The 17,595-nt window shown below is 57.4% G+C and overlaps 3 protein-coding genes across 4 annotated transcripts; 2 read left to right on the forward strand and 1 right to left on the reverse strand.

The window, feature by feature from the left end:
• Positions 1–227: 227 nt before the first annotated feature.
• Positions 228–4,396, forward strand: STAR (steroidogenic acute regulatory protein). The gene is made up of 8 exons (XM_017831892.1): positions 228–340; positions 1,220–1,407; positions 1,972–2,085; positions 2,336–2,463; positions 2,540–2,698; positions 3,227–3,411; positions 3,607–3,700; positions 3,783–4,396. The coding sequence occupies exons 1-8, from the start codon at positions 279–281 to the stop codon at positions 3,882–3,884; spliced, it is 1,032 nt and encodes a 343-aa protein (XP_017687381.1). The 5' UTR covers positions 228–278; the 3' UTR covers positions 3,885–4,396.
• Positions 4,397–4,519: 123 nt separating this feature from the next.
• ASH2L (ASH2 like histone lysine methyltransferase complex subunit) lies at positions 4,520–12,514 on the reverse strand. 2 transcript variants are annotated; one of them, XM_017831889.1, is made up of 17 exons: positions 12,496–12,514; positions 12,125–12,194; positions 11,694–11,839; positions 10,847–10,935; positions 10,425–10,519; positions 10,242–10,337; positions 9,942–10,037; positions 9,653–9,728; positions 9,017–9,034; positions 7,615–7,708; positions 7,068–7,285; positions 6,701–6,868; positions 6,426–6,619; positions 6,005–6,097; positions 5,792–5,890; positions 5,443–5,502; positions 4,520–5,070 (listed from the first exon to the last, which is right to left on the reverse strand). In XM_017831889.1, the coding sequence occupies exons 4-17, from the start codon at positions 10,917–10,919 to the stop codon at positions 4,963–4,965; spliced, it is 1,488 nt and encodes a 495-aa protein (XP_017687378.1). In that variant the 5' UTR covers positions 10,920–10,935; positions 11,694–11,839; positions 12,125–12,194; positions 12,496–12,514; the 3' UTR covers positions 4,520–4,962. The 2 variants fall into 2 exon arrangements, with proteins under 2 accessions (XP_017687378.1, XP_017687379.1); XM_017831890.1 differs by lacking the exon at positions 9,017–9,034.
• Positions 12,515–13,551: 1,037 nt separating this feature from the next.
• Positions 13,552–15,272, forward strand: NODAL (nodal growth differentiation factor). Its single transcript, XM_017831806.1, has 4 exons — positions 13,552–13,804; positions 14,241–14,538; positions 14,602–15,031; positions 15,120–15,272. Exons 1-4 carry the CDS (start codon positions 13,552–13,554, stop codon positions 15,270–15,272), a joined length of 1,134 nt encoding a protein of 377 aa, XP_017687295.1.
• The last annotated feature ends 2,323 nt before the right edge of the window (positions 15,273–17,595 follow it).

Below are 17,595 nucleotides of genomic sequence, written 5' to 3' on the forward strand. Positions count from 1 at the left end.
TCTGGGCTGGGAGCTCCCGGGAGCAGCTCAGGGATTTCAAACCCTCTGGAATTTCCCCTCACTCCACATGCAGGCAGGTGGGTGAAGCCCGGAGAGGGGAGAGCTGTGGCACAACCTGGGAGTCACAGCTGTGGGACCGTGGCTGCAGCGAGGATTTCCCAGCAAACATTTGGGAAGGGGACGGTGCAGCCTCCGGCTTCCTCCTGGTCCCTCCAGCACCTTCGTCCGGTCGCGCATCGCTGACGTGAACGTGAGGTGCTTTCTGCACATGACAGAGGATGGCAGCCCTGGCGATGGAGAGGAGCATCCTGAGGAGCAGCAGGAACATTCTGGATGGCAGGTGGGACCCGAATCATCTCGAGGGGGCTGGGGACAAGCAGGGGGAGGCGAGGGGCTCCCCGGGGCTGGTGCAGCAATGGGGTGACCTCCCCCTGGGCCAAGTTGTTGCAACAGCGGGGAGGAAGGTCAGGCTCCCCGCAGGAGGGTGCAGGGGTTGACGTCAAAGGAAGCAGCTGTTATTCACGGGTTCCTGGGAGCGCTGGTCTCCGGGCCATAACTCATCCCAGAAATGTCATTTCAGCCTTGAGCGTTATCGCTGCTCTGCCGTTGCCCACCACTCCCAACCCTGGGACAGATAACCAGGCTCGGGGGTAGGGGGGCTGCACGAGGCTGCCCCTTTCTCCCAGCCCAGGCTCAACAGCTCAACGTGTTTAATATTCAGCTCTGTATGGGCTGTCCTGGTTCTTGTGTGCAGCGTTTGCTGAGGTTGGGCTGAGCCTGGCTGGGTTATTCCAGGATGGCTCTGTCCCGACACGGTGTTGTCCATTGTTGTTATTATCCATTATCCATCCACGACAATCATCCTCGATGGCCTTGTAGGTCTTTTCCAACCTTACTGGTTCTGTGGTTCTGTGTTTGCCCACCGACACCTGTCAGAATTGATTATCACCTGTCCTTACCCGCAGCTGATGGCCCGTGTGCCGCAGGGTCTGTCCCTGGCACGGCAGGAGCTGGGCAGGGGGGCTCTGCCTCTCTGCTGTCCCTCAGGGGTGCTGTGCCCCCGTGGCTGTGCCGTGGACGGGGCTGGCCGTGCCCCCCTGTGCCGGCTCCGTGTCCCAGCACGGCGCTGACCCCTCAGCTGCGTGAGGAGCCCGGCGTGGCCTTGGCCCACGGGGCCCTGCCGTGAGTGACGGCTCTTATCTGGCGGCTGACGGGGCAGAATCCTTCAGCCCACGTACTTAAGGCCGCGGCGGCGGGGCCGGGACAGAGCCACGCTCGCCGCAGACACCGAGCACAGACACCAAGCACAGACACCAAGCACAGCCACCACCACAGCCCAGGAGATGCTCCCAGCCACGTCCAAGCTCTGCGCCGCCATCTCCTACCGGCACCTGCGCAACATGACCGGTGAGGGGCTGCCTGGGGCGGGAGGGGCAGTGGGGTCCTGTCCCCGCTGTCACACTGGAGTTCGTGGGAGAAGTTCCCGCTGAGTTGCGGGTGCAGAAAGGACACATACCCCCCCTTTGCTTTCTAAACTCCTTCTCGGGCAGGAGGACGAGCTCAGGGGTGCTCTCCTTACCCCACCCTATGCCGTGTTGCTTTCTGGGTTTTGTGATTTACTGTCCCTGCCACCCTTTTTGCCATCTCTGGGGTCCGAGGGGACAACCCGTGCCCCTGTGGCCAGCTCTGGGTCACGCTCCCACTGGCAGTGAGGATTTTCTATCCTTGTGCTCCATTTCTATGCTCTTTCCTGGGCCACACGATGTTCCTCAGTATTTTTACTGCTGCGTGGCTTGGACCTGGAGCCAAGCCTGGGATTGCTTAGGACAGGCTGTCCCAGGGCAGCGTGATGGCTGCTCCCTGTGCCTGTAGGGACTCAGTAAAGGTGACAAGCAGAGGCTTTTCCATGTTGTATGATCAAACTGGGGGAAAAAGCCCCTGGAAAGGCCCCTGATGCACTCTCCCCCTCAGGTCTGAGGAGACAAGCTGCCGTGGCCATCAGCCAGGAGCTGAGCAGGCTCGCCTGCCGCAGCCCAGGACCCAGCTCCTGGATCCACCAGGTGCGCAGGAGGAGCTCCTTGCTCAGTAAGTGACACCTCAGGGGGGTCTGTCCCTTCCTGCCGGGGGGAGGCTGTCAGAGATTGGGGATCCAGGGAGTGGCTGGGGGAAAACCTGCTTGTGGGTGGGCTGTGCTTCTGCTGAACCAGCAGCAGAGTGGGAATTGGGTTTAATTTCCCGGTCCCTGGGCATGGAAAGGGTATTTGGGGTAGATAAAGCTTATCTGGCACGTTACACTGTTCTTGCACTCACTCCTGCCTTTGTCTGGTCCCGGCAGGCTCGAGGCTGGAGGAGAAGCCCTTCAGTGAGATGGAAATGTCTTACATCAAACAAGGAGAGGAAGCCCTGCAGAAATCCCTCAGAATCCTGGAGGACCAGGACGGCTGGAAGACGGAGACGGTGGCGGTGGGTGCTCTGCCGTGTGGCACTGACACTCCTCCTGCCAACAGCTGTGGTGTTAATCCTGCTGTCCCCCCTCCAGGGAAACGGAGACAAAGTGCTGAGCAAGGTGCTGCCGGATGTGGGGAAGGTGTTCCGGCTGGAGGTGGTGGTGGACCAGCCCCTGGACTCAGTGTACGGAGAGCTGGTGGACAACATGGAGCAGATGGGAGACTGGAACCCCAACGTCAAAGAAGTCAAGGTAGGAAACGTGTGTCACAGCCGGGGTTCACATGGGTCCTGCTCCATGTGGCGTTGGAAGGGCCCATCACAGCAGGAGCACAGGGAATTCTCTGCTGTTCTCTGTGACTGTATCTTGTCCTTTGCCTGCTGCAGATGTGGAAGGTTTTTGTGCAGTAACTGTATTGCTGCTGCAGCAAAGGTGAGCCTGGAGCAGCTTCTCTGTGACTAATTCTGCAGGAAATGCACTTTCCTGCAAGGAGCAGCCAGTTCTGCCGTAACTCTGGGCTGATCCGGAGGAGAAGCAGCCCTGAGGCACAAGGAAGAGTTTGGCTATCCCACAGCTCCTCTGGAATCAGAGAAGCAGTAAGAGAAACACCTTTCCTTTCAGGAACTGAAAACTCATGTTCTGCACCTGGGGTGGAGCAGATATTTGCAATTTTTCTCCCTGTAAACAGCAATTTTTTGAGCACCTGGTAACCAAAGGCAACTTTTTAGCTCAGCTGGCACTTAAAACACTTCAAACTGAGGTTTCAGTTCCAAACTGCAGATCCTGGAGAAGATTGGGAAGGACACGGTGATCACCCACGAGAAGGCAGCCCCGACCCCCGGGAACATTGTTGGGCCCCGGGACTTCGTGAGCGTCCGGTGCTCCAAGAGACGCGGCTCCACCTGTGTCCTGGCCGGCATGTCCACGATGTACGGAGCGATGCCGGAGCAGGAGGGGTTCGTCAGGTAACCCCCTGTTCAGTCCCCTTACGGGGTGTGCAACGGGGGAGATTCCCACGGGGCAGGAGGGTTTTAGCAGGGGCTCAGTCACTGGGTTTGTCTGGGCAGCAGGAGCTGCTGAGGAAACCCCCAATCACTAAGTGTATTTCTGAGGCTCGAAGTCTGGGTTTTGGGTCTGACCCGGTCCCTCCCCCCTGCCAGGGCTGAGAACGGTCCCACCTGCATGGTGCTGCGCCCGCTGCCCGGCAGCCCCTCCCGGACCAGGCTGACCTGGCTGCTCAGCATCGACCTCAAGGTACTGGGAAGGGCGCAGGGTGGAGAACAGGGGCTGTGGGGGAGGCAGGTCCCGCTCACAGGCTGTGTCTGCTCCTCTCCAGGGCTGGCTGCCCAAGACCATCATCAACCAGGTCCTGTCCCAGACACAGGTGGACTTCGCCAAACACCTCCGGCAGCGCCTGGCCCGGCCTGTGACCTGCTGACCACGACCCGCCCACCACCCGGGGCAGGGCTTTGTTCAGGGGCAAATGGGGAGTCCCTTTGATCAGCCAAGGCCTTTAGCAGCAGACACCACTAATTAATATGTGGTTTCAATCAATAAATATAAAGATTTATTTATTGGAACTCATTGTGGAAGTGCAGGACCAAAAATTTTAAGTCCTACGTTTGCTTCACTGAGCACGTGCTGGCCCAGCCAGGCACCTCTACCCTCCCTAATTACTGTCACTGAATAAATAAAGCTTTAATTAGTGGTGTCCCAGGCCTGGACTCACTAGTTATTAGGGAGGCCCCGGACATCTGACTGGGAAGATACATCCTCAGTGAGGCAAACACGGGCCTGACTGAACCTCACCTTTTACTCCCCTAAAACTCAAACACAGCACTTAACTAACAATTTTATTCCCTCTCCCCCCACAAAGCAGCTCTAATTTATTTTTCTGACACAGACACAGTGTCAAATTATTTATTCATCCAAAAGCTCTGCAATGATGATCATTGGCAGCAGGCCCAGTGTAGCTCCTGGGAGCAGATCTTCAGCTTGAGAGATCTCCAACTGTAGCTACTTTGAGTTTAAATCTCACTTGTAACAATTTACAAGACAAAAACAGAATAAAAAGAGAGTTAAAGCCTTTATTTTTAAACTGGTTTCCAGTTTGTGGGGAAAAGAAAAAAATACAGTTTGGACAGAAGCCCAAATTTCAGTCTTACATGCAGCTGTCTCGTTCCAACAGAGCCCTCCTGGCTGTGAGCTGTTGGTCCCAATCAGCCAAACACACCTTAGCACAGGTGTCACTGTGCAGGTCCAGCTACACCCTGTTCTCAGGAGGAGGTACCTCAGCACCCCCTTCTCCTGGCAGTGACACTGTAACGGTACTGGAGGCTCCAAGAGATGCCCCAAAATAGCACAAAACCCCCCAGACCTGCCCCACTCCCACTCTGGCAGGGGGAGGGGTGTGAACCTGCAGCAGGTAACACAAACACAACACCTCAGCCTGGTGGGTCGTGGCTGCTCACTGAGGGATGGACGTTCCTCTGCAATAAATCCTCGGTGTGGGGGGTTTATGGCTCCCAGGGGGGGCTCCTCCTCCCATCCACCTCCGTCTCCACGTGGTACAGGACATCAGCCAGCGTGTGCTCCACCACGGCGCCCCAGCCCATGTCACTCATCTGCAGGGGGAAGCACAGTCAGCTCCAGCCGGAGTACAGGCCTGGGAAGGAGTGGCAGCAGCATTCCAGGGCTGTTCCCCTCCTGGAAACATCGGTGGGGCAAAAAAAATTCCAAGTGTGTCCTTAAACAACAATTCCACCCTCTTACTGATAAAAGAGGCCAACACAGGCAACAGCAGGGCCTTACAGTCTGTCAAGAGGAACAAGACAGCATCCACTATTTAACGAAAATTTAATTAAATTATTTATTGGGCTAGCTGTCCTTAAATATTTTTACACACACTGTGGTGTGGTACGAATCACACCAAAATACCTTTTGTTTTAAACACTGAGTCTCTCAGATGGGGGTAAAAAAGCTTCAGGTTTACTTACAGGGCGGTAAGTGATGTCTCTGGGTGGATACTTGAAATACGGCCCAAAGTTTATAGAAACCTGGGGAAGACACATTTTCATTAGATCTAAAACACCAGGAAAATTTCTTTAGTCCTCAGTCCTCATCTCCCTCCTGCTTCTGAGCCTACCCCCAGCCTGTGCAAGCCCACAGGAACAAGCACCCCTGGCATGGAAGGAGGGTGTTCCTTCAGCAGTTTCGTTCCAGAGTCACTTCACTAAAATAATTCCCATCTTTCCTCCTCACCTGGCAGGCTCCCAGAGCACTCCCACTCTTGCATTACTGAAACTGAGGGATTCAGGCATTCTCCTTCAAAGACACCTCACTTACCGTGCAGCCTTTGTACAAAGAAATGGCAGGAAAATAAACCCCTTCAAAGATGTCCTTAAAGGCAACTCCTTGGCTGACACCATTCTTGAAGAATATGATCTGAAAAATGAAGGGTTTTCCCACTGATGGTGGCTGTCACAACACAGCAACTCTCTCAGGATTACCCCCAGTTCCCCTTTACCAGATGTGCTGAAGTGACACCCAAGAACTCACCTGGCTTCCAGGTGCCTGCTTTAGGCTCTTCTCTGCCTTGTCCACAAAATCCTTCTCTTCGAAGTACAAGTAGCTTTTGAATTTGATCAAAGCCTGAAATAGCAGCAAACAATGTCAGAAGCAAGCCCAAAAACCTGTTGCCCATCACCTGCCCTGCTCGGGGACAGGTGTGCCTGGTGTCAGAGTACCTGTGAGGAGTGATTCCCACAGCTCAAGTATTTGAGAGCCAGGAGGGGAAGATGAAAGGAGACGTGGGCAATCCCATCCAGGAGTATTTTGGACCTCTCCCCTATGAACCACGGAGGTACCCAGAGGCAGGATGGGAAGGATCCACGGAAAGGGGTAGGAGTGAGGCCAGAGCAACCTGTTTGCCACTTATCCACCTGCCAACGCTCAATCCAACAGTGAACTCGCCCCTCACCTTGTCTTTGTAGGTGTCAGGCAGGGACTTGGCCGTCTCAGTGTCCTCTGGAAGGCTGATGTAAAATCCCAGGACGTCTCCCTGTCCGTAGCCAGATGAATAGTGTTTCCCTATCGACTGGTGAAACTTGGTTCCCTTTTTGCTGCGCCAGGAGTAACTGAACTTGTCATATCCCAGAGGGGCCTGGAGGTTCCCTGCGGAAACAAACACTTTGATGTGAACACGTGGAGTGTAGCAGGAGCATCTCCTAAGAAGTATTTGGTACCATTATTTACCCAAGGGCTGTGACCAGCCTAGTCTGGCAGCTGTGTCTGGAGGCATCTCATCCATGGAGATCTCGAAGTACCAGGCTCCCTTCCGCACGCCATGGGAGGCTCGCACCATGGAATAGCCCTTCTCGCCAATAACAGTCAGCCTGTCGTCAGAGATCTTCAGCTGGGGAGCTGCAGGGGGTGACACGAGCAGTTATTTGGGATTTGCAAAGTGTGGAGATGTCAGAAGGCAAATGAACGTGCAGAGGTTGGATCTGCCATCTGCACCTCTGAGAGCAATTACACCTGAAACGTCACTGACCGGTAACGAGAGGTCACCGGGACGTCCCTGTAAGGAAACACAACCTGCACAGATTAACGAGCTCTGTACCTCGGTCATGCAGTGCCAGGAGGACTCGTTCATACAGGCAGGCTCTGTACAGGTCCCCAGGAATCGGTTTTCCTGCCCAGCAGTCCAGCTCCAGCTTCTCTGGGTCGGGCGCGTGGGGGTCAGGCTCGGCCAGGATGTATCGGTACCCATCCTTGTTGAAGGGGTGTTCCAGAGGGTACCCGTGGGGGGGCAAGCGCTGAGCTGAGAACAATGGGTCACTGAAACACAGAAACTCCAGGCTGGCATCTCCCAGTGGCTGTGGTGCCATCACAGATCACCCCAGGACACCCCCCTGCAGAGCTGTCCCTGCGCTCAGGGGCTGCACAGCGGTGTCTGTGCCAAACGAGCACACACTCGCCTACAAACTGAGCACACACTCCCCCGCTGCAAATGATTTATGGCCTGTGAGTTATCAGTAACGTCACAGGGCTCTGGAGTGACTCCCCATGAACCCAGGCAGAGACAGGTGGGAGGCAGTTTAAGGCATGACAAGCACAGACGTCCCTGCCCGGTGCCCCACACCTCAGTACCCGTGCCCTCCTCTCACCTCCGGGCTTTCTTGGCTGTTCCCGTGGTCCCTCCGTCCTGCTGCTTGCGTTTGGCTCCCCGGCCCTTCCCGCTGCCTCCAGCAGCCATTCCCCCTGGACACACAGACCGGGCACGTTAAGGAGCTGGGGGTCGGGGAGCGCCCGCGCGCCCGGAATCTCCAGGGACAGAGGGGCAGAAGCAGCCAAACCAAAATGAGCTCGTGGGCTCAGGAGCCTTTGCCCACAGTCAGTGTGAACCAGCCCGTGGTGCCAACGAGCACAGCAAAATCCGCAGGGGACTAAATTTGGAGCGGAAGCTGAGGGAGACTGAGCAGCAAAACAAGCTCAACCCAGGCTTTTGAGGTCAGAATTAAGAATCTTTTCTGTCATGAGAAGAGCTACAGGCAGCAGCACTGGGATCCACTTCAGAGGTATTATTATTAGTCTTTCATGGAGATTCCAGTCACAGTTCCAATCTACTTCTGCAGAAGCAGCAAAAACCCACCCTACAGCACAGCCACCGTCCCAGTGACCCTGTGCTGGGGGAACACTCTGACACCAATCAGCAAGAAGCACTTTAATGTTCAATTTCCATCTATAAAATAAAATACACCTACAGGAGGAAAAACAAAAAGCAAGAGGTGTTTCTCTTCAGTATCACCAAAGTCAGTTCTGGGATTGAACAGTGTACCAGCCTGAACTACAGCACTGATTTTGAACTCACAGGACTGTAGTACAGGAAAGGCTGCATGTCAAATTTAATCAAACTGAGATCAGCACAACGTTTTAAGGAATTAAATCATATGTGCATTTTATCATCACACTATTTCCAAAGAGATCAGTGTTGATTCACAAGGAAAACTACAGAAATTTCATGTACTGTAGATAAACACCTTCACGAACTACATTCGTGTGGTAATTAAAAATCCAGTCAGCTCTTCCATTACCAGCATTCCCTTATGGTGTAAGGGACCCAAATCACCCAGGGAATACCATATTCTGCACAAACATGACCTGATCCAGCTGCACATCACCTGATCCAGTGCAGATAAACATTCAGGATCTCCAGTTGGTAAATATTTACTTGCCCAAACCATCACACTGTATGTTTCAGACTGAATTATTTAGACATTAAGAGTTAAAATGACAACATCAGGTCAACTGACACAAAGTAAAAATAAATATAAGAACAAAATACACAAATAAACATTCATAACAGTCAAGTAGGGCAGAATATGGCAACAAAATCTTCTAATTGCTAAAGATTAAAGAGTGGAATTGCTGGTTTGTATTAAAGCCTGACTGCAATCACATCAGGGCACGCTTTCATTTTTAATTGACTTTGGCTTCTAAGAGAATCAAGCAAAAAAGCTTTGCAAACAGCAATACTTAAGTTTTAGAAGCTGAAAGGTAAATATTCACCTCCCAGAGAGGCTCCACCTGCAAGAACAGAAGTGGCACCACATGTTTGTCAGTCTCCCGGAAATTCAATAAAAAACAACCAGTGCATGACATGGAGACAACACACCTGAGATATCTGTAACCTGCTCTAAAAAGCCCCAAATACCTCCTGCCTGTACTGTTGGGATGTGTTTACTGCAGATTATTAATACATATCCTCATCAGCAGGTACTTCACTGCAGTAAGGTCACCCTGAGCAACCTCAGCAGGACGGGACAGCACAGGAGTCACCCTCAAGGAGTAACAGTAAAGCACAAGCAGTGAGCACAAGGAATAATGTATATATTTATCCTTTCCCCAGCTACTTTCAACTCTCAGAGAAAGGGAAACACAAGGAGGTAAATTAAAACCGTTCTAAGAGCAAACTGACAAGCTGGGCTTTCTGGCGAGCATCTCGATTTATCTGGTCACCGTAAAGAAACAGCTGAACCTTCCCAAGAACTAAAGTTAATCCTTCTATAAAAAGGCACAGTGAGACTGTTCTGAGCACAAGCATAAACTCAGCTCACACGACAGCTGAACTGCACAGATGCCCAGAGGACTGGAAAATGCAGCTTAGTCCCAAATACCCAAAACCCTCCCGAGTAAAGAACTTGCCATTCAAGCTTCCACTCGTGGACACAGCGTTGCTCTGTTTCTGGTTGTCATAGGCAGGGCCAATATTGGCAAGATCCTGCAAGAGATCAAACAATCTGCTGAACAGACTTGGTCAAAGGTGCCACCCTGAGCCCGAGCAGGGCACTCCCAGGTGCTGGAGCTCCCACCCACCGCTGGCACAACACGGACTCGTGGCAGAGCTTTGCCCCTTGACTGAGCAGAAGGCACCACAAGGATCCCCCACTTCTCCTCCCAGATCTCTGCTCTCCTCCCTTCTCTCATCACATACCTGGTCTAGAAGCCCAAATTTGGGGTAATCTTCCTCTGGGTCTTTACTGCCCGGGTCTGGGTGCTCTTTCACCAGGAACACATCTCTTTCTTTGCACTGAAACAGAGGAGTTCAAGTCACACGAGGTAAGATTAACAAATTAATTAACAAGTGTTTAAATCCCATTGTGTACTATCAATATGTGGGAGGTACATCAGCATCTTCACCCTTCAGCTCCAAGCCCAGCCCTCAGCACACACCAGTGTCAGAAAATCAAAATGTTCGTGGTAATTCCTCCAGGGATTTACCCCCAGTTCTTACCATGGTTTTGACAATGTTATTGGGCCAGGTCATTTTGCCAGGCCTCTGCCGCGTTGTCATACACTCCCAGTATTTGTCAATGAACGGGATAATATCCTGTGAAAGCAGAGAACATTTCTCTGAGCTCCTCCTCACTGACACCAGCCCTGACGCGGACCCGCGGCGGTTCCGTCACAGCCAAACCTTATCCTTGGAGAACATCGTCTTGGGGTGCTCGTCCTGTGTCCTCGACTGCCACGTGAGGTTGGCCAGAGCACTAAGGCACATTTCCTTGAGATCTGGAAAACAAAACACCCCAGGGATACACTTACACTTGGTGGGGAAGATCAGGACACCCACCTGTGTTCATAGCAATCACCGACCCCACGGCATCACCCCGAGGAACAGCAAACCCCCTCGAGTTCATCCCGATCAGCCCCCACTGAACACATTTACACATCTTCAGCAATTAAAACAGCAAAACATTTTTAGAAAAAGCCTCAGATTTGTTGCTATGAATTTTCTGGTCATTTTCCAAGGGTCTCAGCAGAGCCCTCCCAGACAAAACCAAACCTTCAGAATTATCTTGCACAAAACACCCCCCAACGTGCTTCTCCCAGACTCACTCGCTTGTTTCCTCAGGAAGTAGGTGTTCCCACTGTGGTGGCACACGTTGCAGTGGAAGCTGTAGTTGGTCATGAAGGGCAAACAGGACCTGGGAAAGAGCAGGTTTGTCAGGGCTGGGTACACTGTAATTACTGCATTAGATTAAAGGAATCCCAGAATTACTGAGATTGGAAAAGACCTCTGACATCATCGAGTCCACCCTGTGCCCGATCCCCACATTGTCACCCAGCCCAGAGCACTGAGTGCCATGTTCAGTCCTTCCTTGGACATCTCCAGGCATGGGGACTCCACTACCTTCCTGGGCAGCCCCTTCCAATACCTGACCACGCTTACCAGGGAAAAATTCCTCCTGATGTCCAACCTGACCCTCCCCTGGCACAGCTTAAGGCCGTTTCCTGTCATCCTGTCCCTTGTTCCCTGGGAGCTCCCCCCTCCTGTCAGGAGGCTGCAGAGCCAGAAGGTCCCCCCTGAGCCTCCTTTTCTCCAGGCTGAGCCCCCCCAGCTGCTCATGGTGCTCCAGACCCTTCCCAGCTCCATTCCCTTCCCTGGGCACACTCCAGCCCCTCAGTGTCTTTCTTAGAAAACAAATAAAGTCAATTATTCTTTACTACACTGGATTAAAACATTAATTATTCCAGATTAGAAACCAATTATTCTTTCTCTCCCTGAGCCCAGAAACACCTTACAGGCTCAGTGGTATCTGGTGGGGGTGCTTTTATCACAGGCAAAGTCTTAGTTATTTACACAACATGCTGGTTTCCAAGTGTCCAAGGATACGGACGGGGCCTTGGTCCTTGGGAACTCGCACTCTAAAACACTCCCTTCCTGCTGCCAGGGCTCACGTACGTGGTGTCGATGCCGAAGGTGTCCGCCGTGAACCACTTGGTGCAGATCCCACACTGCAGCTCGATCTCTCCCAGCTGCCGCGCGTTCTCCTCGTCCCCCGAGCCCCCCTGGGCATCCAGGGCCTCGGCACCATCCCCAGCCGTGTCCTGGAACGGGAGCAGAGCCAGGGACTCACACACTGCCAGGGGCAGATCCAGGGAATCACACACTGCCCGGGCAGAGCAGAGCCAGGGACTCACACACCGCTACCTTTAAACGGAATAAATCCCTCCCCCTGATCCGTGCCCGCGCTGGAGCTATTCCATAGACTCAGCTCGTTACACGGGTGAGGATTTAACTTCCAAAATAACCCTTTCCAGACCCAAAGCTGGGGGGATGTAAATTCCCTTAGGGCTGGACCACCCACCACCCCCCGTGCCCACAGCACTTACCAGGGGCTCCTTGCCGTTGGCGGACTCGGTCTCCAGGGCCGTGGTGACATCGACCAGGGCGGTGTCCCCGCTGCCAGGGCACAGATGTGTCAGAGGAGCCGCCCCCCCGGGGACCCCCGGGAATGGGGGGCGGAGGGGGGGCTCAGCCCGGACCCGGGGCCCGGTGCGGGATGGGGGGGGTACGTGCAGCTACCCCCCGCCCTCCCGGTGTCGCTTGGGCCCTCCAGGGACCCCTCTGGGGCGGTGTGGGACCCCCATCCCCGTTCCCATGGTAACGCGGCGAGCCCCCCCCCGCCCCCTTTTCCCCCATCAAAGCCCTCACGGTGCGGGGGCTGCGGGGGCCCCTCGGGCGCGCGCAGGGAGGGCCATACCCGCTCTCGGCGTCGGCGGCGGGCGGTTCTGGCGGGGCCGGGGGCTCCGGGGCCGGGGGGGGCTCCGGAGGGGGCTCCGCGCCCTCGGCCGCCGCCGCCGCCATGTTCGCCCGCCGCCCGCGCTCGCGGCTCTCGCGAGACCCGGCGCTTCAAAGGGCGATGGCTCCGGGTGGGCCCCACCGCGGCGCAGCGGCGCCACCTGGCGGCGGCCGCCGGGAACTGCGCGGCGGGGAGATGGAGCCGTGACGTCACGTTTCCCTTCTGTCGTGACGTCACGTTTCCCTTCTGTCGTGACGTCACGTTTCCCTTCTGTCGTGACGTCACGTTTCCCTTCTGTCGTGACGTCACTTTTTGCAGCGTCGTGACGTCACCCGGCCACAGCCTGAGGGGGAGGTGCGGGGCTGACAGCGGGGTAAGAAACCGCCAGCAGGTCCCAGGTTTCCCCGGTGCCCCGCACGTTTCTCCCAGGGAAGGAAGAGCATCACCTCGCTGGGAGATGGGCGGGGATGAAGGGGGACCCCCGCTGAGACCCCCACCTGGAGAGGTTGGGGTCCTCGGGTACCCCAGGTCCCGGTCCCTTCTCCAAGGAGCAGGACAGGATTGATGGGTGGCGGGGAATGTGCCTGGGTCACTCGTCCGCAGGGGTCCCGGGCGGTGCCGTCCCCGCGCCCACCAGCCACGGCAGGAGAGGGATGGAGGGAGCTGGTGGTGGGGACGAGTCCAGGAGGGATGGAGGGGAGGAGGGAGAGGGAAACGGGCAGGACGAGAAGAACTGGAGGGCTGGAGGGATGAGTCGGGTGGATAAGACTGGAGGCAGTTAGGGAAGGGTGGGAAGGAGAGAGGGAGAAAGAGAGGAACGAGAGACGGCGGAGTTGGAAGCGGGGAGGGATGTCAGCGCGGAGATGGGGGTGGAGGGGAGGGAGGATGGAGATAGGGACGGAGGGCTGGGAAGAGGGATGGGGAGAAGAGGGGAGGGGGCTGCCGGAGAGGGGGGTGCCCGGGGCGGCGCTCGGGGCCGCTGTACAAATAGGGCGGCTGCGGGTGGCCCGGGCAGACATGCGGGTCCCGCTCCGCTCCGCGCCCGCGCTGGCGCTCTGCGCCCTCGCCCTGCTCCGCCTGGGCTGCGCATCCCCCCGGGCACCCACCTGGGCACCGACCGGAGCATCCCCCCGGGCACCCACCCGGGCGCCCACCCTGTCCCCGGCCCGCGCCCCGCCGCGCTGCCCCCCGCTGATGCTGCAGCTGCTCCGCGCCCCTCCCGCCCCGCTCCGCGCCGCCGCCGCCGCCGCCCTCAGCCTCTCCCCGCACGGTGAGTGGGGCCTCGGCCCCGGACATCCCTGTCCTGGGACCGGCACTGTCCCTGGGACCCTCACCATCCCTCAGCATCCCTGTCCTGGGACCGGCACTGTCCCCGGGTCCCGTGCGGTCCCCGGGCAACCCTGTCCCCGGGATCAGCACCATTTCGCTTCCTGGGACTGGCACTGTCCCCAGGCATCCCTGTTCTGGCACAGTTACAGTCCCCGGGACCTGCACCGGCCCCAAGCATCCCCGTCCAGGGACCCCCACTGTCCCGAAAATCCCTGTCCCCGGGACCGGCCCTGCCCCGGGCTCTCGCTGGCTCTCGGAGTGGATCCAGCGGCTTTCCCCTGACCCTCGGGCTCCCGCGGCAGGGACGCGAGGGCACCGTCCCTCCCGGCGCTGGCACCCCCGGCCCCACGTCCCCTCACCTTGCCCTTGGCTTTCAGGCTCCCTGCAGAACGGCTCCCACTGGGCGCTCTCCTTCGACATGTCCTCCCTGTCCAGCAGCCAGGAGGTGAGTCTGGCCCAGCTCCGCATCCGCCCGCCCGGGCTCTCCCACTCCCACAACGTCTCCCTGGACATCTACCACAGCCAGCGGCGCAGGTGCCGGGGCCATGGGACCTGCGCCCACCAGCTCTTCCTGGGCACCGTGGCCGGCAGCCCCTCTGCCACCCAGGCCTCCTGGGAAGTCTTCGAGGTCACCAACCTGCTCCGGTCCTGGCTGCACCAAGCCGTGGTCCCCGGGCACCACAATCCCACGGGAAAGGAGCGGTGGGAGGTGAACGGCTCGGATGTCCCGGCCACCAGTGCAGTGCACTCGCCCACCCTGAGCGACGCTGGCCACGGGGAGACAGCCCTGCCCCAGGATGTGGCAGACAGAGTTCTGCTGCTCGTCTTCTCCACGGACAAGTCTCCAGGAGACCACAGCCTCATCAGGACAGCGGAGAACTCCAAGTACATCATGCGTGACAGCGGCTCCCAGGGCGAGGGGACGCGCCGGCACCGCAGGAACAGGATGGAGAAGCAAAGGATCAAAGCGAGCGACGCTGCTCCGGCCACGCCTCGGGAGGAGGGCAGGGCCCTGTGCAGGCGGGTGGACATGATGGTGGATTTCGAGCAGACGGGCTGGGGCAGCTGGATTGTCTACCCCAAAAAGTACAACGCCTACCGATGCGAAGGGCTGTGCCCCTCACCTGTGGACGAGACCTTCAAGCCCACCAACCACGCGTACATACAGGTAAGAAGAGCTGCCCCCGCGCCCCCCACACTCCCAGCCCTCCACCTGTGGCAGGGGGGATTTTCTGCCCTTCCCGTGTCTCCCACAGAGTTTGCTGCAGCTCTACAAGCCCCACCAGGTGCCGTGTCCCGCCTGCTCCCCGGTCAGGATGAGTCCCCTCTCCATGCTCTACTACGAGAAGGGCGAGATCGTCGTCCGCCACCACGAGGACATGATCATCGAGGAGTGTGGCTGCAACTGAGGCCACCTCGCCCCCGCTGGGAAGGGGCACATCTCTGCCCAGAAGTGTCCCCAAGGACCGACCACCCGACCTATGGACATCACACAGACCGGGGCATCTCGAACCCGTGTGACTGTGGGTCAGCAAAGCCCTGGCTGGGCCAGGGGAGGAGTGGGGTGCCGGGGTGTTAGCGGTGCTTCATGGCCACGGTGCATGGCTGGATCCAGGCTCCACGCAGGAAAGGCCACCAGCCACCTCCCTGGGGCACCTTGGTGCCCCACACTGTGTTTTTCCAGGAGCTGTGGTGCTGCTGGAAGGTGTGCCTGGGGCAGCCAAGGGCAGAGGCAGGAGCTGAGGTGCAGGACTGGAGCATGGCAGCATCACTCCCTGCCACGGCACACTCTGCTCCCTCCGTGAGGCCGTGGATCTGCTCAAGCCTTTTCCCCCCTCGCTGGATGGGGTGGTAGAGAAAGGGTCACAGTTGTAAAACTCATCAATAAATTATATATATATATATTAAAAACACCTGGTGGTTCGGCTGATTTCCACAGCCCATTTTTGCTGTTGGTGGTCTGTCAGGGTGCAGTTCCTCCATCTCTGTCCATTTGCTCCTTCACCAGTAACACCAGAGCAGGTGGGCTCTGGCTGTTCCCAACACTGCCAGAGCAAAGGGATCCCTCCAACAGTGCAAAAGATGCTCAAAAGCTCCAAAGTTCACGTGAGATAAGGACGGAGCTGCTCCCACCCTGACGGGAGGTTGCTCAAGAGCAAGCAGGGAGGCACCTGCAGGAGGGGAAGGGGAGGCTAAAGGGATTTCCCACCCTTATTTACCCCTCGGAGATAAGGGAAGGGCCGTGCTCTCTAACAGCCGTGAATTCTAAGCCTTGTGGCCGGTGCAGGCAGCTCCTTTGGGTCACCAACCCGGTGACAGCAGGAGAACCCCAGCCCCAGGCAATGCCCGGGGCCTCCAGTGCCCTGGGGTGACCGTGTCCCCCCTGCACCTCAGTCCTGGCGGGGGATGCTCCTCCTGGGTAGCGAGGGTCAGTGCTGGGGTTTGGCTGCAGCCCCGGTGGTGGGTCTGGGGTCCCCCAGGCTCAGGACTGCCCCCGTGGATGGGGACACGGCACTCGCGGGGGGGACCCACGGTGGCCCCCGCGCAGCCGAGGGGACGGGAGGGACCACAAGCATCGGGGCTGGCGGCGGGTGGCCCAGGTGGCTTCGCAGGATGGGACAGGGGCCACCTCCATCCCGCCCCTCCTGGGACCAGCAGCCCCGACTCCACATCCCAGCCCAGCCTGATTATCCCCAATCCACATCCCAGCCGGCGGATAAACAAAGCGTGTCTGGTGTGTCCCCCCTCCCCAGCAGACCCTTCCCGGGGCCGCTTACATATTCCAACAGCTTTCACACTGCGACCATCCCGTCATTAGAGGGTCATTTGCAGGAGCTGTCAAGGGTGGGCCGGGGGCGCGGGGCTGACCCCCGGCAGGAGGCAAAGCCACGCAGAAACCTGCACATCTGCGCTGTGGGTGACATAAAATCACATTATTTTGCCTCTTTCTCCGCAGTTTTGCCACTCCTGCTCATAAACGGGAGGATTCACACCCAGCCCGGGACGCCCTGGCCCCCCCCAGCCCCCGCTGTATCTCTGCCATCTCTGCCCCTCCATCACGCCTGTTTGGAATCCAGCAGCGGGTTCAAAAGTTGTGGCGGGGCAGGGGGAGGCAGCAGCCGTTCCCTGGGAAGAGCGGGGTGGAAAAATAAAGGCTGAGATTCCAGGGCTGTAAGGAAAACATCAAAGTGCGGGCGGTGACAATAAAGCCGGGTTTAGGCGAGGATCTGCTGGCGAGCCGGGCTCTGCCAGGCTCGGGCTGTGAGCAGGGACCTGATCTGAGCAGGGAGAGCTGTGGCCCTGCTCCTGCCCCAATCCACATCGGCTGCGGGGGGGCCGTGGGGAGGACAGAGGGAGCCCAGACACGCAAGACAATAAAGTGGGGGGACAGCCCCAGCCCTGCCATGGGGTGCTGCCTGCGACCCTTCAGCATCCCAGGGCCAGGGGGGAGCCGGCAGGTCTCTGCTCTGGGAAGGGCTGGCTTGGTCTCAGCAGCCTTAAACATAAAGGACAGAGCCTCCCCGTGCAGGGAAGGTTTTCCAGCAGGGAAGGTGGCCGGGGTTTTCTGGGAGGGCAAGACTTGGATACAAGCAGTGGCCACTCGGGAGCGTGGGAGCGTGGGGCAGCTGAGCCTGGCTGGGATCAGTCTGGAGGGACAGGGGGATGGCAGGCACGGATTGCTTTGGACACACGAGGAAAGAGCAAAAACAAACAGGCCAAGGGGCTTATCAC

Source organism: Lepidothrix coronata, unplaced genomic scaffold, assembly GCF_001604755.1.
Source record: "Lepidothrix coronata isolate B3197 unplaced genomic scaffold, Lepidothrix_coronata-1.0 Scaffold197, whole genome shotgun sequence".
In the NCBI taxonomy this organism is placed as follows: domain Eukaryota; kingdom Metazoa; phylum Chordata; class Aves; order Passeriformes; family Pipridae; genus Lepidothrix; species Lepidothrix coronata.

Coding starts and splice junctions, on each gene's coding strand:
- STAR (XM_017831892.1), top strand. CDS start 279: ATGGCAGCCCTGGCGATGGAGAGGAGCATCCTGAGGAGCAGCAGGAAC. Junction 2,464..2,539: donor GGAAGACGGAGACGGTGGCG/GTGGGTGCTCTG, acceptor TCCCCCCTCCAG/GGAAACGGAGACAAAGTGCT. Junction 2,699..3,226: donor CCAACGTCAAAGAAGTCAAG/GTAGGAAACGTG, acceptor TCCAAACTGCAG/ATCCTGGAGAAGATTGGGAA.
- ASH2L (XM_017831889.1), bottom strand. CDS start 10,919: ATGACCAACTACAGCTTCCACTGCAACGTGTGCCACCACAGTGGGAAC. Junction 7,286..7,614: donor ACAGCCAAGAAAGCCCGGAG/GTGAGAGGAGGG, acceptor TCTGTGTTTCAG/TGACCCATTGTTCTCAGCTC. Junction 5,503..5,791: donor CTTTGTACAAAGGCTGCACG/GTAAGTGAGGTG, acceptor TGTCTTCCCCAG/GTTTCTATAAACTTTGGGCC.
- NODAL (XM_017831806.1), top strand. CDS start 13,552: ATGCGGGTCCCGCTCCGCTCCGCGCCCGCGCTGGCGCTCTGCGCCCTC. Junction 14,539..14,601: donor CACCAAGCCGTGGTCCCCGG/GCACCACAATCC, acceptor CCCGGCCACCAG/TGCAGTGCACTCGCCCACCC. Junction 15,032..15,119: donor CCAACCACGCGTACATACAG/GTAAGAAGAGCT, acceptor TGTCTCCCACAG/AGTTTGCTGCAGCTCTACAA.